Source organism: Sceloporus undulatus, chromosome 4 (assembly GCF_019175285.1).
Source record: "Sceloporus undulatus isolate JIND9_A2432 ecotype Alabama chromosome 4, SceUnd_v1.1, whole genome shotgun sequence".
In the NCBI taxonomy this organism is placed as follows: domain Eukaryota; kingdom Metazoa; phylum Chordata; class Lepidosauria; order Squamata; family Phrynosomatidae; genus Sceloporus; species Sceloporus undulatus.
Window position 1 is genome coordinate 108275415 of NC_056525.1, and position 27598 is coordinate 108303012.

General features: G+C 38.7%; 1 protein-coding gene across 1 annotated transcript in view; it reads right to left on the reverse strand.

Annotated features, from left to right (window-relative positions):
* The window catches only part of PTBP2 (polypyrimidine tract binding protein 2), a 73287-nt gene that overhangs the window by 18063 nt on the left and 27626 nt on the right, over positions 1-27598 (reverse strand). The window contains exons 5-8 of the mRNA XM_042464334.1: positions 15574-15746; positions 9726-9869; positions 5658-5822; positions 4018-4146 (exon numbers count right to left, since the gene is read on the reverse strand). Coding sequence (XP_042320268.1) covers positions 4018-4146; positions 5658-5822; positions 9726-9869; positions 15574-15746 — 611 coding nt within the window. The remainder of the gene's footprint in view (positions 1-4017; positions 4147-5657; positions 5823-9725; positions 9870-15573; positions 15747-27598) is intronic.

Below are 27598 nucleotides of genomic sequence, written 5' to 3' on the forward strand. Positions count from 1 at the left end.
CCGGAATATGAAGGAATTTGTGGTTGCCTCATATGGTCGGGGGTTGGGGGGGGGGGAGAGCTCAAAAATGGCTGTGGCTGCATCTCCTCTGTATGTGGTGACCATATGAAAGCAGCAAGGGTGGCGCTGTACAAGTACGGTAGAAGAAAATCTTGGAGACAGGGAGGGCTGGGCAGGCAGAGAGAGCTGACCAATCCAAGCAGGGTTTGTATACAACAAGTTTTCCTGCTAAGTACCTGCATGTCATAAGCATTTGAATTAAAATTACCATACTGAAATAAAATCTGATGTTTTTTTAATTTTTATTTGGTGTGTGTTGGAAGAGGGGTAGTCTTATACGGCGATTATATCCTAAACTCTATATTTTAACTGAAAAAGTTGGGGGTCATCTTATACGCCCAGTCGTCTTATACGCTGGAAAATACGGGTAACAAGATTAAAGCAATCAGAGCCTCTTGGCATGTAAGTACATGCACACTTGCATATGCACTGGTAGTTTCTGGGGGGGGGGGGATAAAATAGTTTCTTTACATAGTTCAAGAATAATGTTTGCAATTCACTGACATAAGATGGGACAAAAAATCCAACTCTAAAAATCTTCAAGTCCCACTAAATACAATGGGATAGTAATATGACATATCTTATAAGTGGATCTCATACTTTAGTAAATATGCACAGAATAACCCTTTTATTTCCCAGTAAGTGTGATGAGAGTACATGCTTTGAGAAACCTATCATACATACTCAATTGTAAATTGACGTCATGTGTAAGTCGAGTGCAGGTTTTAACGCCAAAATCATGGATTTTGGTATGACCCATGGATAAGTTGAGGGTAAAACCTAAGGGCATGTAACAAAGGATGTAAAGGACAAAGCAAAATGATGCCAAAGAACAAACTGGATGGATGAGGAGGGAACTATGGTAAATAATGGCTGTGTGATGTGTGGAATAGGAACAGGTAAACAGGAACAGATGGGGCTACGAAAAATCACACATCACATGTCAAAAAAGATGAAAAGGTACTATAGTTATTTGTTATAGAGTAAGTTTTTGCAGACTATAGTCCACTCCTTTATCCATGCATGAGAACTGTCATATTCTTCTTAAGAAAATGGTGACAGTTTAAGTGAAAGTCTCATCAGCAACCTCCAGCCTCAGGTGGTGGGTTAGCTTCAATTCAGTTTTGCAATTCATATATTGTAGAATTGTATAAGTAATTGTGTACTCTATTACTAATCACTAATTACTAATTGCTATAATAATTCAAGCATATTAGTTTGCAACTTAAAGGAGCATTTCTGTTATGTAGATGAATAATCTCAAAAATCTGGTTATGAAATAAAATAAATACTAGTTTTACAAGTATGTGTTTAATCCAAAAGATAAGACTGTGCTAGCCCCAGCCACAACACTGTCAGCAGTTCTGTTGTTATCCTCATATGGAGAGCAACAAGTCTGAACCAAAAAACTTTCTCAGCACATGCACCTTCTCCAAATGACTCAGGACTCAATTTTTTTTTAGAAGTCCTGACTGCGTGAAGAAGGTCCATATATAGGGGAAGCTTCTGAGAAGACCTGTCGCTGCCCCTTCCCCCTCATATAAGCAAAGCAACAAAACTGGAGATGAAGGAGGTGAGGCTACCACCTTCCTCTTTGGATGCTCATTCACCACGCTTCCAAAATAAGCAAACACCACTTATTTGGCTCATAGCTATTTAAAGAAATGTGAGCAATTCTGAAAATAAGGTTTTGCAGTTTATTCTTCTAACACTTTGAACAAAATGTGGAGAATTTTATCAAAGCAAATAATATTAGTTACTGGAAAGAAGAAAATTTCTCCATGAGATGAAAATAAATTGTACAAGTTATTTATTGGTAGTCGTCACTATATATCAATAATTCCCACAAATTAAGCAAAACACACCACAGGCTTATAAGGAAGCTCACTCTGCATACAGAATCCTTAGATAATTTCCTGATCTCTTCAATATATAGTTTACTACAAGTTGGACAAACTATGGCTAACACCAGCCTTTAAATAAGTGTGGAATTTTTAATCATCCTGTCACATAACCTTGTAACTTTCTGGGGGGCAAATAGCACAAGTGATAAGACAAACATGCAAGTGGTAGCTAAGCCCAATGGCAACTACTAAAACCCCATTTCACATAGAACTCAAAGGCTCACCCCCTAAAAAGGTCTCCACACTGGCAGGATGGGAAGGGACAGGCCAGTCATGAAAGGCTGGTTCCCAACATATGTTCAAAATAACTGCCTCATTCAAAGGTAACAGAAAACAATAGGGTAAAAGAGGAAGTGGGGAAGGGAAGACTAGGAATGGTCAAGCACATTCCTGATTTTGCAAGCAATGCTTTGTAAGGACATCTGAATTTAGCCAGGTTTTGCAAACAGAATAGGAATTCTCAATAGCATAACCATTATGGTCTAAGTCAACAGCAATGTTGACAATTAAACTGTTTTCACCATGCTCTTTTGGAAATACTCTACTTGACATGCTTGCTTTTCTAAAACATTGCTCTTTTTCAGTTATTGTGATATCCTATAAAGATCACTATTTGAAAAGTATGGTTCTATTGCCCCATTTGTTGGCTTTGGGGACAATTATAGTTCATTCTTTGGTGGACGCTTTTTGACATTCATTTTTGGGTTGGGGAGAGAATGCAGAGACTCTTTTGGGAAACAGGGTTAGGAAAGCACACAGCATGGGGACCCACTCTTGCTTTTAGCGTCAAACTTTCATATGTCTTTCTTTATACCTTTCCCTTACAATATTCATTTTCATACTACACACCTAGTGTTCATGTGCAGCAATACTGTCTGTCAAATAAACTCAAGTACAGATCAGTGCTGGCTAAGGAATTAATCTCATATGACTCTCATATTAAAGACTGCATTCTACTGGCTGATAACAGAATCCATGCTAACCTACCTTGCTCACCAACTACAAAATTGTTATCTACATTAGGTACCAGTATTGTTAAAAGATTAGCTACCACAAGTCATTTTCCAGTACTTTAATCCTCTTTCCTGGCAATCTAGTTTATATAATTTTCCGAAATGGCCCAAATTCTGGTAAAATTATGTAAAATTAAGTGCATACTATTCAGCTGCCACTGCCACCTCCAGACCATTTCTCAGCAGCATATCCAGTGTCTATAACTACTAGAGCTATGCAGTGTTCTCTAGAAAACTGGATTAAGTCAAGAATCTTCATCTTGATTTTAAAGACTATTTTCTAAATCTAGCATATAGCTAATATTTAGGTGCATAATCTAAACCAATGCAAATTATACAGTTAATTCAAAGTGAGATGTTAATATAATCTTCAACATTACTTCCTTAACAATAATCTTTCCATAATTTCCATTCAACTCTTGTTCTCAAAAACATACAAGAGGTAACTGGTTACAACATAAAATTACACTTTTACATGAATAACAGGAATAGAGACCTCTATTAAATGGCTAGTTTTTCATGCCACATTCAACCATCAATTCTAGGTTTATACAACACCTTGAAGAAGCATTCACTATCCTTCAACTTATTCAGATTTTGTTGTGTTACAGCTTAGAACTAAATTTGAATTAATTGGCATTATTACAATGCCAGATTGTTGTTGTTTACTTACTTTTTCTGCCACAACAAAAAATATTTTGCACCTTCACAGTAAACTTTCATTTATTAGTTCATGGCTGATCATTTACTGTAATGAGTACTGTAGCTACTGGATGATTGAAAACTTTAAGTAAATCATTTTTGCCCCAGTAAAGTTTTGGATTAAACCATATAGACCAAACTGCCCATTTATTTAATTGATTAAATTAATTTTATTTTCCCAATATGGGAATCAAAGCTTTAAGAAAAGCCTTTAGATGAAGACAGTGGGATGTGAGTGTTCATGTAAAATCTCTACCTATTCTGTTTTTTATAAAATTACTTATTTTGCCATATAAATCAAAATTCAGCTTCCTATTAGTAAGTTAGTAAATAAAATTAATTACAACTGTACTTACAAGTTTTGCTTGTTGGGCATTTACTGGATCACCATACTGTAACAATGCTTGAAACTGGTTATTCTTTGTGAATGTGATTATTTTCAGAACTGCTCCAAATTTAGAAAATATCTGTTGGGGAGAAATAAACTACATGGGTACTCAAATCTACAAGTCATAAAATACATACAACAAATCATGTTATACTGAAGACATTCAGAGCTGTCTTGTCACAGTAAGGACTAATCTTCTGACACCTCAGAGATTAACACATATACTATGACACAAGCTTACATGGACTACCTTCCACATCTTGATGCATGAAGTATTATATCTACTTGGAATACAAACCTTTAATGTATAGAATATTTGTGACTGACAAATGATTTTTTTAAAAAAAAATCTGGTAGGAACAGAATATGACGGTCTCTATATAGTACTGCAACTTCCAGAAAGTTTTTTCAATGGGAATGATTTCTTATAATAAAGAATATACATTTTACATTCCACCAAAGAATTCAAAAACGTGAAAAAGCATCATTAAAATCATATGAAAAAGCCATATTTGCAGTCTCAATGAGTAGCTTTGCAGCTTGCTCATTTTAGAAAAGAGAAGAATGCCAAATACTACAAATATAGCTTCACTTAATTATTTTGCATATTGGTTTTTCCTTTTAAAGAAGAAGTGAACAGTGTTTCTCTCTTATTTCCAACCAATGAGGGACCACATAATGGATCTTAATTATCCTTATAGCCTGCTTCTATAAGGCTCCCATCAAAGAGACTGCAAATCCACTTCTATTTAGCAGCAGTAATGGTATGGGATCAGATACCCCCAAATGGCCCTTCGTACAATTAGCATATTAACAAATTGTTGTGGCTACATGAAGTGGTTAGCAAGGCAACATGAGTTGATCTTTTCTTCCCAAGAAAGCACACATATGTCATAAAAAATGTGGACAGGTATCAGCATCTTGAGGTACATTCAAAGTAAGACTTCCTATTTTGTTCTGCTGCACTGTGATAGTTTAATCAACAAAGGATGATAATAGAGGTAGCTTCAAAAATAAAAAATGGATAAAAATGAGACATTTTGTTTGTAAAATATGTGAGGTGGAGATATACAGTAGTCTTACATTCAACATATCGTTCTTATTTCTACTTTAGGATGTCAAAAAAGTCACACCCTTATTTTATGGTCCATTTTATTTTACTTTATGGTATCATGGTAGACTAAAATCTGGTTTTTAGGTAGTTAGGTACAGCAAACCAAATACTAACCCTTTCCATCATGCTGCAAATTTCCTCACCCAGGAATCAGTTTTGAACTACAGGCCAAGACAGATACAATTATAAGTGTGAAGCTCCCATTAAAAATGGTAACCCCATATGTAGATTCTTCTCTCAATGTATTCAAGGAGAATGTACATGGGTTGTAACATCACAATGTTTTACATGTGCTTGGCAGAAAGGAGGGAAACACAGGACTTCATAACGCAAAACAAGATCTACTAGATTCTGGAAAAAGGGTATCTACATACTGAGTTAACAATTTTAGCATTGGCTTCACATTTACCATAAATATTTCTTGGCTCTTTGTTGAAAGAGCAATGGGGGAAATCCCCACAAAAAGAAAGACTTACTTGGTGGAGAACATCAAGGGTTACAGGGTAGTACATGTTGTCTATAATTATTCTAAGGACAGGACTCTGTGCTGGAGTTACTGCACTCTCACTAACTGTAGTTCCACTTATGGAAGTATTTGTTGTCTGTACAGCAGTCACTGCCTGTAGAACTGCTTGAGCTCGCTGTATAAAAAGGAGGGGGGAAAGTATTCAAAACCAGCATATGTGAATTAGGTTTGTACATATTTGCATATTCAATGACAACGGAATCTATAACATTGTTTTTTATTCCCCTAATTTCCACATGAAAAAGATGAATATTTTAAGATCCAGATCTTTAAGCCATTCATTCTTTAATATATAACAGCTACAATTTCTTTGCTCTTACAGGCTTGTACATCCTCTTCTTTTTTTTTTAATTCAATTTTTTTTTTAAATTTAAAACATCATAACAACAAAGCAACATAACATAAAATAAAAAATATACAAAAACATTATACATAAAATTGGGACTGGAAAATGTGTTCATCCAAATCTGGACTTTTCTTTGATCTTCTAAGTTCTTTAAATATGCATGTTTACCTACACACATCACATTATTTATAATATCAAGTACGTTATTATGTTTAAATCCAATCTCTTCTAATCTATATTGGTCTTCTTACATTTTTCGAGTTCCCAATCTGGATTAATAATTTTCTTACCTCTCTATAACATACATACAAACCTAATACAAAAAGAAAGACTTCCATCATCTTTATTCTATAATGCCAAATGTTCTCATTATCTTATTATCCCATTTCATTCGCTACTCAGTCTATACCTTAAACATTTTTCTAAAAAAGCTCAAAAAGATAAGAAGAGATAGTCTTATAGAGAGAAATAAAATCTCTTTCCTAGGGATAATCATTAATTTCTGCCAAAACCATTATGATACAACAATTTCAATCCAAGAGGCTTAATCTCTATTTTCCTAATTTACCTACCTATTTCCAATATCTTAACTTTATCATTTGCACAGATTATAAAAAGAAAAGTATCAATATTACCAACATATTATCAACAAATCTCCCCATTTCTTAATAAAATCTAAAACTCTATCCCAGTCTTCTGATATTGTCTCTCCGGAGTTGTTGTACATCCTCTTCTAACTGCAATATTTTTGGATTTTAAAAAGTAAATAAATGTTTGTTAAAAACTTTGGAGTTCATATATTTAAGATCAAGAGGGTACACTCTACAAAGTGACTGTCAAACTATCTCCTACTGAAATCAACTGAATATGATTAAATAGCAATAGCCAGTGCTTGAAAAATTAATGAATATAGAAGCCAGCATGATGCAGTGGTATGAGTGTTGAACTTGGGACTCTGGGAGACCAGGGTTCAAATCTCCTCTCAGCCATGGAAACGCATTGGGTGACCCTGGGCAAGTCACCATTTCTCAGATATCAGACTTAGAGGAAGGCAATGGCAATTTTCTTCTGAATAAATCTTGTCAAGAAAACCCTATGAGATTGTTGCTGTAAACTAGAGTTAACTTGAAGGAACATATCATTTCATGAATAATGTCTAATACTTACAATGTATAATCCAAAGTATTAAACTGATTTAGAAGGTCTAAATATTCTAAAAGTTCCATATCCTATCTGATCTTATAAGCCAGGGGTAGGCAACCTGCGGCCTGCGGGCCGGATGCGGCCCGGCAAGGCCTTGGGACCGGCCCCAGCCCGGTCCTGCCGCCGATTGCCGCTGGGGCCTTTTGCCTCTCGCGCGCAGGGGCAAGGGGGGGCAATTGTCTATAGACGCCTAATAAACATGCATTTATATTAACATTTCTTTAAAAAATCAGCAAATTTTTTTGCGTGTCCTCCACTTTTTTAAAAAAAGTGTCCACCATTTGAAAATGTTGTCCTATATTTGTCCCAGTTTATTTATTTATTTATTTATTTTCAGAAATTATTTAATTATTTATTTTTTGGCTTCGGCCCCCCAGTTGTCTGAGGGACAGCAACCTGGCCCCCGGCTCCAAAAGGTTGCCTACCCCTGTTATAAGCTAAACTGGGTCAGCCCTGCTTATTACTTGGACGGAAGACCACTGACAAATACCAGGTGCTGTAGGCTATATTTCAGAGGAAGAAACTGGCAAAACCATCTGAGTATTTCTCGCCTAAGAAAACAATGTGAAATTCATGGGGCCTTCCTTAAATTAACAGGCAACTTGACAGCACATACACATCAAACTGATTTATATGTTAAAAAGCATTCTCAGGCCCGGAACAGATGGGCTGAATGAAGTAGCCTCCGGCTACTTTGGAAGCATGGTGGTCAAATGATGTACGCCTCCAAAGTGGCCCAAAGGCCACACCGAAGCTGTGCTCCAGTCCTTTGGACCAGAGCCAAAAGGAGCTGGGATAATTCAGCTCCTGTCAGTGGAGGTTGGGTCCTGAGCCACAGCCTATTTTGGGAGTGGGTGCGGCCGCTGCAGTCCTGATCTGCTTGCAATCAGAGCAGACTCAGGCCGCTCCTTCCCGCCTGTCTGCTCTGGCCCACAGTTTTCAATATTATAGAGCATACATTGAAAAAATGTGCTTAACATTAATTTGTATTTATCAGTAAGCAAACTGCATGATATAAATGCAACTAAATGTACTTTGGATTAAGAAGATTAAGTTTCCCTTTCATATACTCATTAACCTGCCTTCATTTTAAAATTTTTGTTATACTCTACATGCTCACTCCTTTAAATATTACAAGACTGAAAATCAAATACAACAAAACAAGGAATTTCATTTTTTTTCCCTATTGATATGCCAGTATCCCACTAATTTTTCCACTATTGGGTTTTTTCCCTTGGAGATGCTATGATTACCACCAAAATATTAATTCAGTAGAAATTAATTTGGAGAAGGAGGGCGCCATATATACCCTTAACAGAGCCGTTTCTTTAAGAAATCTGTAGGACAAGTAAGAGCAAGCAGACACAACATTCCAATGCTTTAGGACGACAAATTACATTTATATTAGTTCACAGTGCTAACCATATGAAGGCACTGTGAAGAATTATGTTCTTCAAGCTGCAGCCCCCTTTTTATGCACTTCAGCACCAATTTAGTATGGTTGTAGTTCCCATAATTAGAAAAAAATATAATTCAACCAGATGACACAGAGAGAATCTAGGAAACAACGAATCTGAAGCCAAGATTTCAGTAAAATAATTGTTTCTTTAAGTATACTTATTCTGTAGCTCCAGAATACCTTGTGAAGGTCTACTGAATCGCAAAATACACTTTCTAAATGTTACCATCACATGCAAATGAAACGACTTGCAGGGGGGGGGGGGGGAGGATTCAATACAAAGCAAGTGTTAATAACTTCCAGTAAACTGGCCTAAAAAGGTGGCTGGACAATTCAGTTTCAAACAGGACACCTGCCAGGACTTAATGAAAAGAAGAGTAGAACAGAGTCCTAAAAATGTTGCTTGTTACAGCACTGTTAGTATGATCAAGAAAAGAACACAAGAAACGAGCTTGAAAGTATTACCATCTGACATACCATGGGTCAATGCTGCTTTAACATTCTTCATAGGAAATGGCAAGATCAAATGCTTTCAAAGACTTTTAAAGTTAACACCTGCAGGAGCAGTAGTTTTCCAGTTTGAGTAAGAGTATTGTCTTGATCTGGAAGAATAGGTTCCAAACATCTTCAAGATCAAATATCTATTTTTTTTAGTTATTTCCCAGCGCGAACATGAATATATATTTTTAGAGACTGTATTCTCAGAAGAGTACATCAAATAGAGTGAGGTTACCCTCACTATGTAATTTAAATGATTTACTTAAACATATTGGAAACAAGTTGTCTAACAAGTTTCTTTGGTAGGTGAACTTAAGCTATGAGTCAAAAAGGTTATTAATATAGTTACTGTTTCAGAGCAAATATATGCAATAAATAACATGCAGTTATATTTTTTAAAAGCCCAAATCTCTTTTGCAATGTTATACAAAAAAAGCCAGTTGCATTGCTGCATAAACGCAGAGAATAAATGCATCATTTACAACTATAACCTTAAGAAAGTATTATTTTACCTGGTTCAGTGTATTATCAGTCTTTAATTCTTTGTGGTTTGAGTATTGTATATAAATGGGTTGGTTACGAAGGTGAGGTGTCACTGCAGAATAATAATTAACCATAGTGATTGCAGCTTCTTCCGTTGCCAATTCCAAAAAAGCCTATAAAATATTAAAAAGTTATGTAGTGGTTACAACGCATATATCCATATTCTATTTCTGTACCTGTCAGCCTATGCTGTGGTCATACAGTAAAAGTGCTCTTCAAAGTCACAAAAATGTAGTGCTTAAACAAATTAAAACATTGCATTATAAATCTGCACAACAAAACATGTGCTTCAATGCTAACCGTCTACATAAAGCTTTTAAAACGCTCAAAGGTGATACCAGACAGAGCAGTGTCAATTTACTGAAATGGGCATTTACTTTCATCAAGCATGCCCACTTTAAGCAAGCTAAGAGAATCTGTGAATTGGAATGCTGGCACTTAAGACTGTCAGATTGCTCCTGTTCATGGAGTAATGGCAACAAAAATTGAAGGTAAAAGAAAAACATGAGCAAAGGAGAATCCAAAGAGAAATGTTAGGAGAGAAAATAACTCTTACATGGGCTTTCACATCAGAACATGCAAGAGTGGACAAAAAGTGTAATTAGTATGGCACAAGTCTGTCTAATTAGCAAAAGCTATGAATGAGTAGACCCTACACTAGTCTTGTTAGAGGCAGCAGCATTTAAGACCTGAACAGGCAGAAGCATTCTGTATTCTGTACTAGAAAAACTAAATGGCATGCTATGCCCATCAGCAGATTATCATTATTTAAAAGTTGTCAAAACTCAATAAAGACAAAGGGGAACGCTGCTTCACTACCTCAATTTCTGTTGCAGCAACGTGAGAGAAGAAATGTCAGACTGAAAAATGAACGTGTGTTTTTATGCCTTCTCCCCTCCCCCAGAAAATCTCTAGATTTTCTGGTTTCAACCAGGATGATGAGAATGAAACACTCTCCATACAAAAATAATGTTTTGTTGTTGTTGCCAGCCACAAAATAATTAAGCAAATGCCTCAAAAACTGGGCAAGGTAGCACAGAAGCCATTTTTAACAGGCTCCATAAAATCCTGTACAAGGTTGACTTTGCCACAGAAGGTGTATCCCAATTGGCTAGCTCCATCAGATCTCAAATCTAGATCTTCCTAATTTGTTTGTCAGAAAAAGCTTGCAAGCCACTGGAGTTGGCATTTATGTCAGCCTGCCAAATCCTATTGCCTATACCATTAACAGCAAACCTTTTAGAGATCGAGTATCCAAATCAGGGGCGTTACCGCACCGGGTGTCACCCAGTGTTGATGGTGGTGGGACTTCCGGGAGCAGGACTTCTCCCAGAGTTTCAGGGGGCAGAAATGGAGAGCTCTTTTCCTTCAATCCTTCCATCTTATAAAAGTTTTCTCTTGGCATTTCCAGGATGGGAGAGGTGGAGAAACAAAGCGCTCCTTTCTTTCACCCCTCCCACCTTGGAAAGGCTTTCTTCCAGCATTTCCAGAGTGGGAGGGTGGAGAAACAGAGCTCTCCTTCTCCCTCACTCCTCCTGGAATCTGCCATGACAGAGGCAATGGCGTGCGTGCCTTCAGAGAGGGCTCTGCGTGTCGTCTCTGGCATGCATGCCATAGCTTCGCCAACACAGCCCTACACAGTCAAAAGTTAGTGTTCCTAAGGATACTGTGTGTTCAGGAAATTATTTTAACAGCTTTTATCATGGGTAAAAAATTCAGATGATTTCCTTTAGTCACATACAGAAAATGGATATATTTGAAGAATGAACATGAAACAGAATTCCCCTAAAACTAGTATTTCAATTAATTAAAGAGTTGGGGACCCCTTCACTGCATCCTGATGTACACATGTAAAAACACAGGTCAATAGAAAGCTCTTTCAGGTATCTAGCTAAAGAACAGCTTCATGATGCTCGATGAGATGCATCACATGCTCAAATCGAAGACTTGACTGTTTCCTGCATACGTGCCTCCATGTCTGTAAGGAAAGACCAAAGGACTTGCTTCATCTCAAGTTTCTCTACCATCTGAAATTTCTATATGTCACTCTGTGTGCTATTTATGAGTGAAATGCAAGACAGCAGCCAAATAACCTTAAACTGTAAAACTAAAATAAAATGTCTGTCTATCATACCTGCAGATCTTAAGAAAAACAAGAATTAATTTGTGTAACTAATTTTCAACCCAATGAGAATTAAATGTTGCAACACTATCTCACACGATGCAGACCAAAAATGCTGCAGGCATATTCACAGATGGCTGGAAATGGTTCACTTTTGCTCAGTTTGTTCTGCCTGTTTGCTGTGGATTACTAGAGGAAGGAAATGGCGGGGTGAGACACGTTTGGTCATAAAACTTGTTGCTGGGCTGCTTCCTGGGCATTATGATGAGGGAGGTCAGCAATTATTTTTGTTCCCCAAATACAAATGCTATGCTTATGACCATTGGTTACAATTGTTTTTTTTCTTTCCTGGAAACTTGTCAAAGACCAGTATCCAATGGCTTATAGACCAGCATGAGACCATCGGCCACCATTCTGTGTAGCATAGGTTTAGAGCAATCAGGTGTTGTGGCAGAGATTTACAGCATGGGGAATAAAGCAAGCTGAGCTGAGAAGAGGAATAAAGAAGTGGAAAACTCATACAAGAAATAAATTGAAGAAATAAATGGGAATAGATGAGCTGTGTGGTACGTTTTTAAGGCCTGGCCTAGGAAGAGTGCTAGAAGAGTAAAACAGAGCATCAATGTGAGGGAAGGAGTAGATAAGACAACAGCACAGCTCCAGTATCCTTTGGACAGGCCCATTTAAAATGCATAACAGGTGCAGGTTAAGTAAATGAGATGTTAAATTTTAGAGTGGAAGAGTAGTATTTCACTTTACTTCTTTGTCTCTTGGATCCGATCCTTTCAAGGGTATACTTTAGGGTCAGATTTTCTTGCTGCTTTGGCTAAACACTGTCCTGTCAGAAATTTTACTTATACCTCACGCTTTTTCCTGCAATAACAGGATCAGCAGTTGCTGTTTCCAAATTATACATGAACTGCATTGTATTTCCTTATAGTCAGTATATCAAAGCCTAGTACAGCTCTGCAAAGCCAAGCATTTTCTACAGAATTCAAAAATAAACAAATGATCAAGATGTGGAGACCACAGTCTGATTTTCTTTCTCCAGTAAACACTAATCCAGATGTCAGATAGAGCAGATGAAGCCCACCATTAACAAAGCCTAGTTTACCCAAGGAAGAGGAGAGGCATTTTCTACAGCTATTATCCACAAATTCTTTTTCCAAGAAAAATGACACACTGTATTCAGTAGCCACAGATCCAGTTATATGATGCAGAGGGCTCAAGTGATTTTTTCTGGACTGCCACCACTTCATGATCCTGATGGCAACAGTCACATTTCAGTGTTTCTCCACAAAAAGTACAGTAGAAATTTAAGAGGACAAGGAGCACTTCAGTACTCCACAGGATCAGTGTCTTCTGACAGAAATATAAATACAAAGCTAAATCCAACTGCTAGGCATTTTAGTTCATAATTCCTTATTAAACTTTTCTAATCTACATCAACAATCCACAGTGTTTGATGGATGAGAAAACGGCTAATATGTTGTCAAGAGTAGTAGGTAGTGAAGCAAAGAACAGAGGTAGAATAAGTGATAAAAATGTTTAACAAGTTATTAGGCATAATGCTGTATGGTAGTTTTTCCCAACAAGAAAGTTTCCAGAAATACTGGACTACACGCCCCACCAATCCTGGCCAGCAACTGAATTGTGAGATTTGCGAGGCACTGGGACATTGCCACTTAAGAAAGGCAACTATGATTTTTTTAAAGCCAACCTAAAGGGGTGGACAATAAATTGTGCTACTGGATGACAACATTGTCAACTACAGCAACATACACAGTGTTCTCCAAGGATTTTTTTAAAAATATGTAATCACAAACAGCTCTCCTCTTCCATGAGCTTGCCATTTGCAGACTGAAGCATCCACAAGTGGCTCTGCCCAATTCTCCCCAAGGGTGGGGCATGCACATGGCAACGCCAATGCGGGCACATGCACATTGCATCACCATAGGAAAGAATTGGACTTGAGGTCCTGCAGAATTTGGCTATGGCGGGGGTGTTGGAACAGAATCCCACAGATACAAAAAGTTTTCTGAACTGGCATTCCAAGCTCTGCAGATTTAAAATATATAAAGTTTAGCACTTATCCTTTTGTAGCTAAAAATGTGTTATGCTCAACACTGAATTCTGTAAAGTAAAACTAAAGCTATGAACATAGATTCAGTTACTTGGGAATGAGCATCATGAAATTCAGTGGGTCTTTCTTTTAAGTAAACATTCTTAGTTATGTGACTTCATTAGGTGGGAACAAGGATGAAGGTACATCACAAATGTTTTCATTTTGAGTCTTTCCCAACATAGCTAAGGTATTATTGAATTTTAGAGACTGCAAAAGTTAACTTTATTTTGAAAAAAAGTATTTTCACATACAAAAATAGGTCTTTTGTAAAACAAAACATAACAAATTTCCAAGCCATTTAGCAAAAGGCCTTGAATGACATTCACTCTGTTCAGCTATTTTTCATGTTCTTTAGCTTAGCACCAATCTCCTTCAGCAGTTTTGTAATACTGTATAGAAAGAGATGCATCTGAAAAAGAGTAGCTCCTGTTTGCATTCAGGCTCTCCAAGCAAGCAACATTCCTGGAAACGGAGGGATTCTGCTGGCATGGAAACCCCAAATGAAAACAGGAACTTCTCTTCAGACACATCACTTTCCATGTAAGGAAATTTTTGCATAAGGCAAAGGGGGAGGGAAGGGTTATGCATTCCTCTTGTCCTGTTTAAGACAGCATGGTGAATAATGCTTGAGTGGAGCTAATGTCCAACAAGAATGGAAGTATTAATAATATTAACTGTTACTTGAAAGATAAGCAAACATCAAGTGAAAATTAAGATCTACTTTCACTGATAACCATTACTACACATAAGAACAACCTTGTCTTTGGCTGTTACGAATTTTTTAAAGCTCCTTCCCCTTTTTATTACAGAGCCACAGAATCACAGAAAGCCAGAAAATTCCAAATAAAATTATTAAATTTCCTTAAGAGCAGGGAGGAGTAGGGGAAAGTCCTTCTAAGGAGAGAATTATGCATAGCCCAAATAAACCATCCCCTTCTTCTCTCCTGTATGTTTATGATCTCTTGCCCTCTCAGCAAGTACAACTGTGGTGTTCTCATATGGAAGGCGTGGCTAGGCTCTACATGAGCTTCAATGGACTCAATTCAGACTAGAGCTCAAGCAGAGAATTTAGTTAGTTTTGGGAACAGTCCTTTCCAGTGTCCCAGATCCCATGTAAAACTCTGCTCAAGGGAGAGTGGAAGAGCTCATGCTTTAAACCTGGACATTTTTGTGAACATGAGAAAGAATATATGTTAATGCCATGAAAATTGAAAGAGGTAGTTTCCAGTACTTCTAGAGCATGAATGTATAATCTATATATTGCTGTCAAAACGTACCAGCAAACACAGTATTTCTTTGTATCAACTGACTTTGGTCTTAAATTTGGTACAATCCTCTCCCCATATTCATAGGGGATATATTTCCAGATTTATAACTGATTTAGTTCTGGCACCTAACCACCTGAAGAAGTTCTTTTCCAGGCCTGGCTAGGGCATTACTCTATGAAAAAAGGAAACATCCCTGGTTCCAGTGCTGGAGTATATCCCCACCTGTGGAAGGCAGAGTGTTTAGGCTTTGGGGTGGGAGGATGCTTTCTATACTAAAACGATAAGACAAAATTAGAAAGTACCTGGTTCTTTCCTTTCAGCATGAGAATGTTGGTTACCTTACCAAAAGGTAAGCCTAAAGCAATAACTTCTGTTTCTGTCACTTCCCCTGGTAATTTCCTGATATGAAGAACACGAGAAGGAGCCCCATCCATTTTATCTTCACCTTTGAATTTCTTGTTGTCGTTACCATTGGCTGAAAGACATTTTTATAATTTATTTCATATCTGAAAGCTACCCTATTTATTATAAACTCAAAGAAAAAATACATTGATGCATGCATACAGATTCTACATGAGTAAGTGAAATTAGTAATTTATCTTTCAAAAGAAGAAAAAAAGAAGGATATTATTTAAAAAAATACAGGTGCTACTGTGCTTCCTCACAAAGGTATGCTCTATTTGATAGGTCAACTTACCATGGATTTCCCCCCACAAGCATTGCACAGATAATTACCTGAAGCACTGAGAAGCAATGTACATCATATAATAACCAATAACCATTTTAAGTGCTTAGATTATCAAGTAACTAATATGCCATGACAAAACTGATAGTGTACCTCTAAAAATAAATGAAGGTACCTATAAGCCCTATAGTACCCACCTAACAACAGATGAGACCATTCACTGCAGCTTACTGACACTGATTTAATTTTGCTTTCAACAGATAAGTTCTCATTATTCCATGGTGATGATTAGGTCTGCTCCCACTTTCTAATTCAGGTTTGATTTAGACAATTCCTATGCAGCAGCACAACATGTCTTTGAAAGAAACTCATTGATGCTTTCAAGTGTTACCACTGTGGGCTTCCTAACTACCAATCAGAAAAAATGTACAGATGAGCTCAATTTTAATTCTGTTTTAAGTGAAGTGCTATCAGATGTTTAGAAACAAGTTTAGTAATTTAATCTAAGCTAGAGAACATGGCTGACCACAATGGAGACTCTATCTCTTTTGCATCCAAGATATATCTACTTGTCTACAGATCTAAAAATTTATACCCAAAAATTGACCCCAAAATTCTAGATCGAGTTATTTATGGGTCACTATAGTAATGTGATAACAGCTCTTTCAGATTTCCCCGTGCAGTTGGCAGAGCAGTTTATTTCTCTCTTGCACCAAGCAGAGAGTCCTGAGTGATTAACTGATATTGCTATTTGTTTAAGAGTCCTCTCCAGCCTGGACATCTGGCTGAAATGAAAGCTGAAACAATGAAGCAAAAAGACTCAGTGAGAGTCTCTCTTGCCATACGCACACATACACACCCTGAAGGAGCTGCCAAGTTTTACCCTCAACCTATCCACGGGTCATGGCAAAATCCATAATTTTGGCCCCAAAAGACAACCTCGACTTATACATGAGGCCAACTTATAGTTGAATATATACAGTATTTATTTTGCCATTTGTTTCAGCCAAATGCCATAGTATGACAAAATTGTAACATTCCACAGTCAAAAATGTAAAAAAAAATTCCAAAACTGAGACATATATAAGCCGCTTCTAAGCAAAAGATACTATTGATTTATGTATTTTAAGAAAAAGACGATCATAATTAGCATACAGGAAAAGCAGGTATCAATAGCTACTGGGAGGTGAAAATTAATTATTTTGAGGAGAAATACTGGCAATTGAGAAACAGTTGTAAAGAGCAGAAGAAAGAATGCACCACTGAAATAAAGAATATGCATTGCAAAATAGTTTTTCTTTGAAATAACAAACTTACACAAGATTCCCAATTGAATTCTATATATGTTTCCCCAAAAGTAAATCTTACTGGATCAAAAGTGCTTCCTTCAATGTTAAATATACAGAGTCCACCATCTTCATTTTTTCCAGACTCATAAAGCAATATGAAAAACATTCTCAATTTTTCTGGCATCTTCCGGTAAGATGGTAACAATGGAAAATTGAGGAAGGGGGGAGGGGAAAGGTTATACAAGACGAATGAAGTATGAAATGTAAGCAAGAGTAATGATGTACCTCTTTTTGAATTGTATAAAAGTCAATAAAGATTATTATAAAAAAAATTCTCAATTTTTCTCCCCCTCTGTGAGATAATGTGCCTTGATACCCTTCAACAAGAGTGAAAAGACCAACACTTCTTGCCAGCAGCAGCAATAGTATAATACTTTTTCCTTGAAAAAAGTAATTTGCACAAAGACCTTCACAAACATAAACAAAAATGTACCAAAACATGAAAAAATCACTGAAAATGCATACATACTTTTACAATCCAGCATAAACACTCAGCAGGGAGAAACATTTTGATTACCACCCCCTGCACCTTGTCATGAAAGCTTACATCTTGTACAGTGGGTCAGGTTTACAAGAATGGAATGTCCTTAATGTAAATGACACTTAAAAACAATATCTATGCTTGGGATAAGCATCGTGTTCTGTGGCTGCCCAATCATTTGTGCGCACAGCTGAAAATTCCAGTTGTCTGAAACAGGATGTATACATAGAGTGAAATATAATATCTAAAAGAGCATCTATAATACACACAAGTATATACAGTGGACTCTCAATATCTGCGGGTTTGCCATCCATGGATTAAAGCATCTGCGGATGGCAAGTGCCTATGCTTTCCATTTGTATTTGAAGACAATGAGACTCAAGATCCCATGTTTATACTTTTTTAAAAATCTTGTAAGCCAGTTCAAATGTCAGCTTTAGAAAAAATGTTGAGGTATAAATAAATATTATTATTATTATTATAAATAATATTATTATTATAAAGCAACAGATCAGTGAGCCAGGCTGCTGTCTTCCTCAGAGGAAAATGCACCCTTTTCTCTCTTGAATGAAACATCCAATCCTGATATGGGAATGGTAAACAGATGCATAGGTATGTCCTGGCCCGTCCCATTAACAGAACTTGATGTGGGATCTTCAGTCAAACAATGCTTTCACTAAAGCATATTCAGTTGACTCTATTAATGCCAGATAAATACAGAGGATGAAGCCAGGGGGTGGCATTAAACAAATTGCGTAGGAAGCAGTCTGTCACATAAAAGAAAGAGTAACATATAAAAACAAGTACATCTAGAATCTTAAAATAGGATGCAGAATAAAATAAATACATTATAGTAATTAATACATATAGAAGCATCTGAAACGTACTGGAAATATGCTGAACGATTTCTAAGACTAACACACATACTATGATTCATTCAAACTTAGAAATCTTTTTAATATATTTCCAGTACATATTCAGAATTGTCTTTATGTGCTAATTTCTGTAATGTGTTGGTTTTACTCCATGCTCTACTAGATGTACTGTCTATCCTTCATATCTGTGTCAGATCCGTTCCAGCCCCCTCTCCCCAGATAATGAAAATACAGCACCTCGAGTCTCATTGTCCCAAAATTCAAATTGAAAGCAACATGGCTTGTCATCCACAGATGCTTAAATCCATGGATAGCAAGTCCATGAATATTGAGAGTCCACTGTATACGCCTGCCTGTGTAATGTAATGTATACTCTTTTAGATATTACTGCATGTACTCAACTATAAGTCAACCTCATGTACCAGTCGAGGGCAGGTTTTGGGGCCAAAATTCTCTTTTAGACATTACTATATACAGTCGTCCCTTCCCTTATGCGGGGGATCCGTTTCTCCCCCCCACGTAAGGGAAAAATGCAGATACTCAAGCCCCATTCAAATGAAGGGGGCTCGTGCCCACAGTGGTGCGCGGGGCACACGCCACAGGAGCGCATACCATTGTTTTCGTCCAGCGCACAGCTCCCTTCCTTCTGGCACAGCTTCCAGCATATGCTGGAAGCCGCTTAAAACGCGCCCGCATATGAATGAATGAATGAAATTTTATTTCTAGACCGCTATTCCTTGCAGATCACAGCAGTTTACAAAAACACCATCAAAACCAATACAAAGTGACGACCCATAGCCCAACAATATAAAAACCCACCCATACCATTTAAAAACAATACAAAAATTCTAAAAACAATCCATACAATCATTTAGTCTAAAACCAGTTAAAAACCTATATAACAAATTAGCTGGATTGAACAAAATGCACAGGGGAGAGAGAGAATAACATCAAGGCACATGGGGGAAGGCTTGACGGAAAAGAAAAGTCTTCAGATTCTTCCTAAAAAGATCTAGAGAGGGTGCTGAGCGGAGCTCGTCGGGCAAAGAGTTCCAGGTCTGAGGGGCCACGATGGAAAATGCCCTTTGTGACGAAGACACAAACCTTGCCTTGGGAACTCTTAATAGATATTTTTCGCCCAATCTGAGAGTGCGGGCCGGACTATATGGGGAGAGGCGGTCCTCCAAGTAGCCTGGACCCAAGCCATTTAGGGCTTTATAGGTCATTACCAACACCTTGTATTGCGCCCGGAAGCGAATAGGCATCCAATGTAGATCTTTCAATATAGGTGTTATATGGCTGGTCCTGGAACATCCAGTGACCAGCCTCGCTGCCATATTCTGAACCAATTGTAGCTTCCGAGTTTGGTACAAGGGTTGCCCCATGTAGAGCGCATTGCAGAAATTCAACCGAGAGGTTACCAGAGCATGTACCACCGTTTCAAGGTCCCCCCGGCCCAGGTAGGGTCGCAGCTGGTGTATCAGCCGAAGCTGATAACAGGTGCTCCTGACTGTCGCATCCACTTGAGATGTAAGGTGGAGCAACAAGTCCAGAAGCACCCCCAAACTGTGAACTGAGTCCTTCAAGGGGAGCGTGACCCCGTTCAGGACAGGTGGACAAATATCCATCCCCGGGCCCGGGGAACCTATCACGAGTACTTCCATTTTCTCTGGATTCAAGCTGAGTCTGTTTTCCCTCATCCAGCCCATTACCGACTCCAGACAGGCATTTAGAGAAGAGGTGCCATCCCTGGTCACTGCATCAGTCGGAGGCACAGAGAAGCATATTTGGGTGTCATCAGCGTACTGATAACACCGCGCCCTGTGTCTCCGGATTATCTCTCCCAGCAGCTTCATGTAAATGTTAAATAGCATGGGGGACAGAATCGCTCCCTGAGGGACACCAGATGTAAGGGCCCTCTTATCAGAGCGACAGTCCCCCAGCTGCACCATTTGGAATCTACCTGAGAGGTAGGAACGGAATCAGTGGAACACAGTACCCTCGATACCCAACTCTCTCAGGCGTTCCAGAAGGATACCATGGTCAATGATATCGAAGGCCACCGAGATGTCCAAAAGCACTACCAGGGACACGCTACCCCTGTCCATACTCAAATGGAGATCATCGACCAGGGCGACCATGGCAGTCTCAATGATGCGGGTGCACTGTATATTCAACAATAAGTTGACCTAATGTATAAGTTGAGGGGAGGTATAAGTTGAGGGCCAAAATTATGGATTTTGCCATAACCCGTGGGTAAGTCGAGGGTAAAACCTGGAGGCTCCTTCAGTGTGTGTATGTGTGCATACAGCAAGAGAGACTCTAACTGAGACTTTTTGCTTCAACGTTTTGTTTCAACTTTGGTTTCAGCTTTCACTCAGACAGCGTCAGACAGTGCAGGCGGAGAGAGACTCTGTTTGTCCAATAGCAATAAATCACTCAGGACTCTTTCTGCTTGGCTCAAGAAAAGAAAAAAAGAAACTGTCTTCCTACCGCATAGGGAAATCTGGAAGAGCTGCTATCACATTACCATACTGTCATGTAAATAAGTCGACCTGGGATTGTGGGGTCAATTTTTGGGCATAAATTTTTAGACTTATAGATGAGTACATATGGTATATTTCACTCTTTGTGTACATCCTGTTTCAGACAATTAGAATTTTCAACTGTGTGCACAAATGATTGGATAGCCACAGAACATCATGCTTGTCCCAAGACAGTTTGGATATCTAAGACAGCAACATTTGCAAAATTAATTGTAAAAACCGGATTGTGTTTCTAATGTCAGAAGAAACAAAAGGTGATAAAAAACTTCCTGGGGGAAAAACAAACCATACATTTTTAAAAAGTTAAACAAGTACAGGGTCCCTTCCCTTACATGGGGCTCCGTTCCAGACCCCCCCCCCAGCGTAAAGAAAATTGTGTGGATGATTAGGCCCCATTAAAGATAATGGGGCTTGTGCCTGCAGTGGTGCATGTACCATTACTTTTCCCAGCACATGGTGCTGCTTCTTCCAACACGGGTTCCAGCATATGCTGGAAGTCGTGTATGACATGGGCACACTGTACAGGTACCCTAGAACAAGAACTGTATTGACCCTGTGAGGCCTTTAGAAAAATATCTCAAGACCATAAGGTAGAGAACACCAATATTAAAGATTTGATGTCACTCTGGGAGAGTTACTGAACAGCCACAGTAAAAGTGGAATCTGATCATGGAATCTGCCAGAGTTCCCAAAAAATGCTTATGAGAGTTGGTGATGTCTACTGCAATGTGAAGAAAATGCGGAAACTGCAGAAAATTAGGTGATGTACAATCTGTGAGCAGAGCAGAATATGACTCAGTCCAGTTTTCTAAAATTTCTCCTCTCAAATAGTTTCTTCCTCTTCAACAGCTCAGTCATTAAGAAGGTCTAGCAGTTCAAAAGAGAGCAGAAGTTATCCATTTATTGATGCTCTCTCCCATGAGACTGCCTGTTCTCAGTACCACAACCTAAGATACCAAGGTATAACCAATTCATTCAGCTTTTCAACTGTAACCACAATTAGTTATAAATATTTATAGGAATCCAACATAAATCTGAAAATGCATTGAGCATTACACTTCCAGACAGAAATCATGGTGTAATTCTATTCTAAGGAATGTAAATGAGTAAGGTATAATACAATCGCTGAAAATAAAGCATGCTATTAGCAAGCAGTTAGGTAAAACTAAAGACAAAATAAAAAAAGGTTAGAGTTTCTCCCTGGTTGATTGCAGTCCACTCCAGAGAGTCCAATGATGGCAGTGAAAAGTATAATGCCGTAGTCCTATTGATAAATTATATATCCAGGTTACATAAAGTTGCCAGGTCGTTCCTTGTGGATGGAGGCAGGTGTGGGTACAATACGGTTTTGTATGAATCTACACTCTTTTCATAGAAACCCAAGTGGCACAATACATAGTTTATCTCAAAAAAATATTATTATTTTTTTTGCATGACAGGAGCCTTCTACAGCTTGGAAAGTTGGAGGATGTCTTGATTTGCTTCTATCAACCTGAATAATGAGCAAGCATAAGGCAGGTATTTGAAATGGACCTGACATTCAAAAGCAGTCTTTTATATGGTTTTAGATTCTGCTGTTCAATTCTTTTTTTAAAAAAAAAACAACCCACAAACACTGGATATGGCCAAGTCTTGTGAATGCCTGACATAGCTTCCTAGATCCTGGGAGATCTATTACAAACATAAATGACATGTATATTACCTACATAAAGGACAACAAAATTCAAAATCCACAAGCTGCAATACCTTTTTAGGGCAACTCCAAAGCATAAATTCTCTCCTGTGAGGGAGAGAATTAGGCTGGCCCAGCTCCATCAGGGTAGGCTGAAGAAGAAGAGCCCTCCCTCCAGTCCATCTGCCTTGGTCCAGGCCTCAGAGGGAGAGAAGAATGCTGGACCTGATCCCTCCCCCCCTCACCATTCCCTTCTCCTTTTGTGTCGTGTCTTTTTAGATTGTAAGCCTGAGGGCAGGGAACCATCTATTATCCCCTCTGTTGTAAGCCGCCCGGATTCCCAGTGATTGGGCGGCATATAAATAAATCATATTATTATTATTATTATTATTATTATTATTATTATTATTATTATTATTATTAAATATATTATGCAAGCTTTTGAAACTTCACTGGCTTCTTCATCAGGAAAAGATGTTAAAAACCACACAGGAAAAAAACAGCAATGTTAGTGTCACATGCCTACATTCTGTTTGAGGTATTGTCAGTTAAGATAGTATTGAGAGATTTCAATGCAGGCAGAGGCCACTTCATTATTGACCAGGTGAGAACTAGAGACAAAAAGAGGTAAAGGACAAGTAATAAAATTTCAACAGAAAAGTAACTGAGGTCAATGAGTGGGAACAGTGAGAGATAGAGGAAGGTGGATGGAGCTACTGCCAAAAGCTCAAGTGACTGTTCTAGAAGTTTCCAAAGATGTACTCCGCAGATGTAGAACAACCACAATTGTGTGAGTCACAGAGACCACATAGGAGAACATTGAATTTCTCAAGGAGCCTCTGTACTGTTACATCTGGGAAAATCTTTAAGTGCTGTATAGGTAAAACATACCAAGGTTGTCCCAAATTGTAGTCCTATGAAAGAGTTTTATATCTTTGTTGGAGGTAGAAAACCTCAAAGATAAAAGCTAACTCAAACATAAATTTAAAAAACCAAATTTTCTAGGTAACTATTTCATCTTCAGACATCATAGGCACTATCTGCCCATGTGCCAAAGAAAGAGAAAACAAGCCATCTTTCAAATGATACACCAAAAACAGCTTGCACCATATCTTGGAAACACAGTAGAGATATGCACTGACATAGGAACTTCAGTTCTACAGTACCGTATTTTCCGGTGTATAAGACGACTGGGCGACGAACCCCAACTTTTCCAGTTAAAATATAGAAGAGTTTTAGTATACGTGGCCGGTATAAGACCACCCCCTCTTCCAATGCCACCAAATAAAATTGAAAAAACATCATGACATTTACCCCAACGTGTCTCTAATCTGGCTTGCTTGCCGCGTGGCTTAGCTCTCTCGCTCTTTATCTATCGTATCTATCCTATCTATCATCTATCTGATTTCTCTCTCTGCTAGTCGTAGTCTCTTCTAGTCGATCTATCTCCCCCTCGCGCGATTTCTTTCTCTGCAATCTATCTATCTATCTATCTATTATCATCATCTATCTATCTATCATCTATTCTCTCCCATCGATCTATCTATCCATTATCTATCAGTCTCGCTCGTTCTCGTCTATCCCCTCCTCCCTCCCTCATGTCTCTCCCTCCCTCCTCCCCTCTCTTCTCTCCCTCTCTATTCCTCTGTATCTCTCTTCTCTCTCTCTCGATCTAGCATCTACTATCTATCTATCTATATATCTATGCTATCTACTATATCTATATATCTCTATGCTATTATCTATCTATGATATCTATCTATGTATGCTATGCTATTATGTTAATCTATCTATCTCCCCCTCTCTCTATATCATGCTCTCTCTCTCATCTCTCTCTCTAATGTTTTATTTTTATTTTTAATTTACACCTGGACTTTGCGTGAGGGGGGCTTGCAAAAGCCTGCCTTGCATGCAGACAAGTGCCCTGCCTAATATAGGCCAAGTTAGGGGGCCTGATGCCCAGACAAACGCTGACTTCAAAAGGCCTCCATGAGCATGAGAAGCCGGAAGAAAAAAAAAAAAAATAAAAACAGTGGGTATGGGCGTAGTGTCGGGGTTAGTAAGGTTGGTAGTGTGTGGGGTTATAAGTGTGCATAGGGTGGTTTTTTAAGTTTATTGGGGGGGGGGTGGGGTTATTTGTTGATGTGTGCGTATTGGGATTGTTGTAGAATAGGTGTTGTGTGGTTTTTTGAAGGTTTGTTATTCTGGTATGGTTAGGGTGTACGTGTTGTTTGTGGTGTTGTGTATTGTGGTGTGAATCTTTGTCGGGTTGGGTTCTGTTATGTGTTAGGTGTGGTTTTGGGTGGGGGGTGTGTGTTAGGCCGCGTGGTTGGCTTTTTCCCTTTTTCACCCTCAAAGCCCTCCAGAGGGGCTTTTGGAAAAAAAAGAATACCATAGCAGCACACAGGAGGCCCCCTTCGCGCGCCCGCCACGGCGCAATTCCAAGTCCGTCCCGGAGGAGCGTCCATCCACTGAAGGCCCTTTGGGGAAGAGCCACAGCCAGGGGGAAATGCCCCGCTCGCGCCGGCTTCTAACGTTCCTCCCCCGGAAGCAGGGTGCGTTGCCGTCCCTCAACAAACACCGACGACGTAGGGTCCTTTTCTTTAGGGTTATTGGAAAGCCAAGCCGCCCCGGGATGCCCCCCTTCTGCACTCGGCTTCAAGCTTAAGTCCTACTCAACTGAGTGGCTTCCATCCAAAGGCCTTTGGACGCCAGCAGCCACCCCCGTTACTCCCACCCTCGCCCGGGCTTCCAAAGTCCTCCGGAGGGCCAATACCTCCCGGAGGGCTTTATGAAGCCAGCACATCCAGGAAGGCAACCCCCGCGCCGGCTCCAAAGTCTCCGGAGGGCTTTGGAAGCTGGCAGGACAACAGGTAAGTGGCGTTACCGGACGTGACAAGAACGCCCCACAACGTGTTGACGCCGGTTTTTAGAAGGGTCAGAAGGAGTAGTCTTAGTATGCGGAAAATGAACGGTATTACTTTCTTCTTGTTGGTGGGGTCAGGGTTGTAGGGTCCCAACTTTCAGTATTTTTACATTGTTTCAGAGCTTTGGGGGATGTTTGGGGGCAAAATAAAAACTATCAGGAGAATTGTCTCGGGGCTTTAGGGGCTTTACACAACATACAGAAGACCAGGCCTGACCACTCTTCTTCACCTTAGCTGTACAGTCAGCGATGAAATATATACAGATACGGATGCAAACAGTTCTGTGGCTGTTTCAGTCATTTGTTTCAGAGAGAAAAGGAAGAAGGTATAAGAACCACTTGATCTGATAACCTTTTAATCATGATATGTGTAGAACATCACAGGTGCACATGCATCACAAATTAACAGGTACAATCAGTACACATATATCTCTGTACCTTGCATTACTCCTTTCCTTTTCTATAGATGATGGGTGAATTCACCTTTATTTTTGAAAGGCCAAGGATCTCTCTCCCATGGAACAGACAATGAAAATGATTTCTTATTTCCAGTTGTTCAAGTGATTGTCTGATTCTCCAGCTTCTGACAAGCTTGCATGCAACTGAACCATCATTATAGTTTGTAGCTTCTGTCAGCATTTTTACATTTATCCTTGGTTTAGCATCCCTTGTTTTGTCTAACAAGGATAAATGTAGTATAGTAACTTGCCCCAGTCCTGTTATCTTCTCAGCTAATCAGCAATCAACTTATACTTGTTCCAAGTGTAGCCTATTATTTTTCAGACAAGATAAACAGCACATACTTTAAAAATTATGAATGAAGAGCTGTCATGGCTATCTTTTACCTATTTACATCTTAACCTCTGTCTTAACTGAATGATCATTGCTTCTTTCTCCTTTTACTTATTGTTGAAAGTTTCTGAGTTCCTGTGAGGGACTGATCAGAAGAGAATTGTGATCTGCTAACAAAGAGCGCAAGTTGTCCCAAGTCCCAATTTCTTCTCATTTTCAGAAGAGACATGTGAGAGCGTACACAAATGAGCCGCTATCTTTTTAGACCTCAAATCTTCCAGTGAACCCATTCTTGTTTCAAAGGCCTCCCATCTGCAGTTGGTGGTATGGTGTATCTGCAAGAAGTGTTCTACACTGATACATCTATTCACTTCTAGAGCCATTTCTATAAATAGGGACTCTATAAATGAAAGAGTCAACAATTTTCTGTCTTAATGAGAAAACTGACAGAAAGATAATGAAAGATAATATGCAAAAAACCCACACCTGTCTAAGATCTTTACCTATGAATGCACCCTACCTTATAAGTGGAGAAGCATTCACAGGTGACGAAAACATTAAAAAAAGAGAGAAAATCATTTGTTTAATCATTTCACATGTTGAGATTCCTGGCTGCAATACTGATATTCACAAATAACTAAAGCTGGAAGTTAATATGAACTTTCATTCAAACAGGATCACAAGCATTTCAAGACAACGGATATGTCGGAGGATAACATATACCACTGCTGACTGTGACTCAATGTACCCCTGGGGAAGGATAAAACCACAATATAAATGTTTTGTGCTTTCATATATGACCATTTAAAACAGGGTTGAGCATGGTCTAGGACTCAAGAGATATTTTTACCTTTCTGCTAATTGGTTAAAGGCCACATGTCTAAATGGGGTGTAGCTTTCAGTTGAAAAAAGAGTGAAAGCACAGTAAAACCACAATTGGCTTGAAATTATATGGAATCACTAAAATGCTCCCTTTTTTGGTCTATCAATGCATTATATTA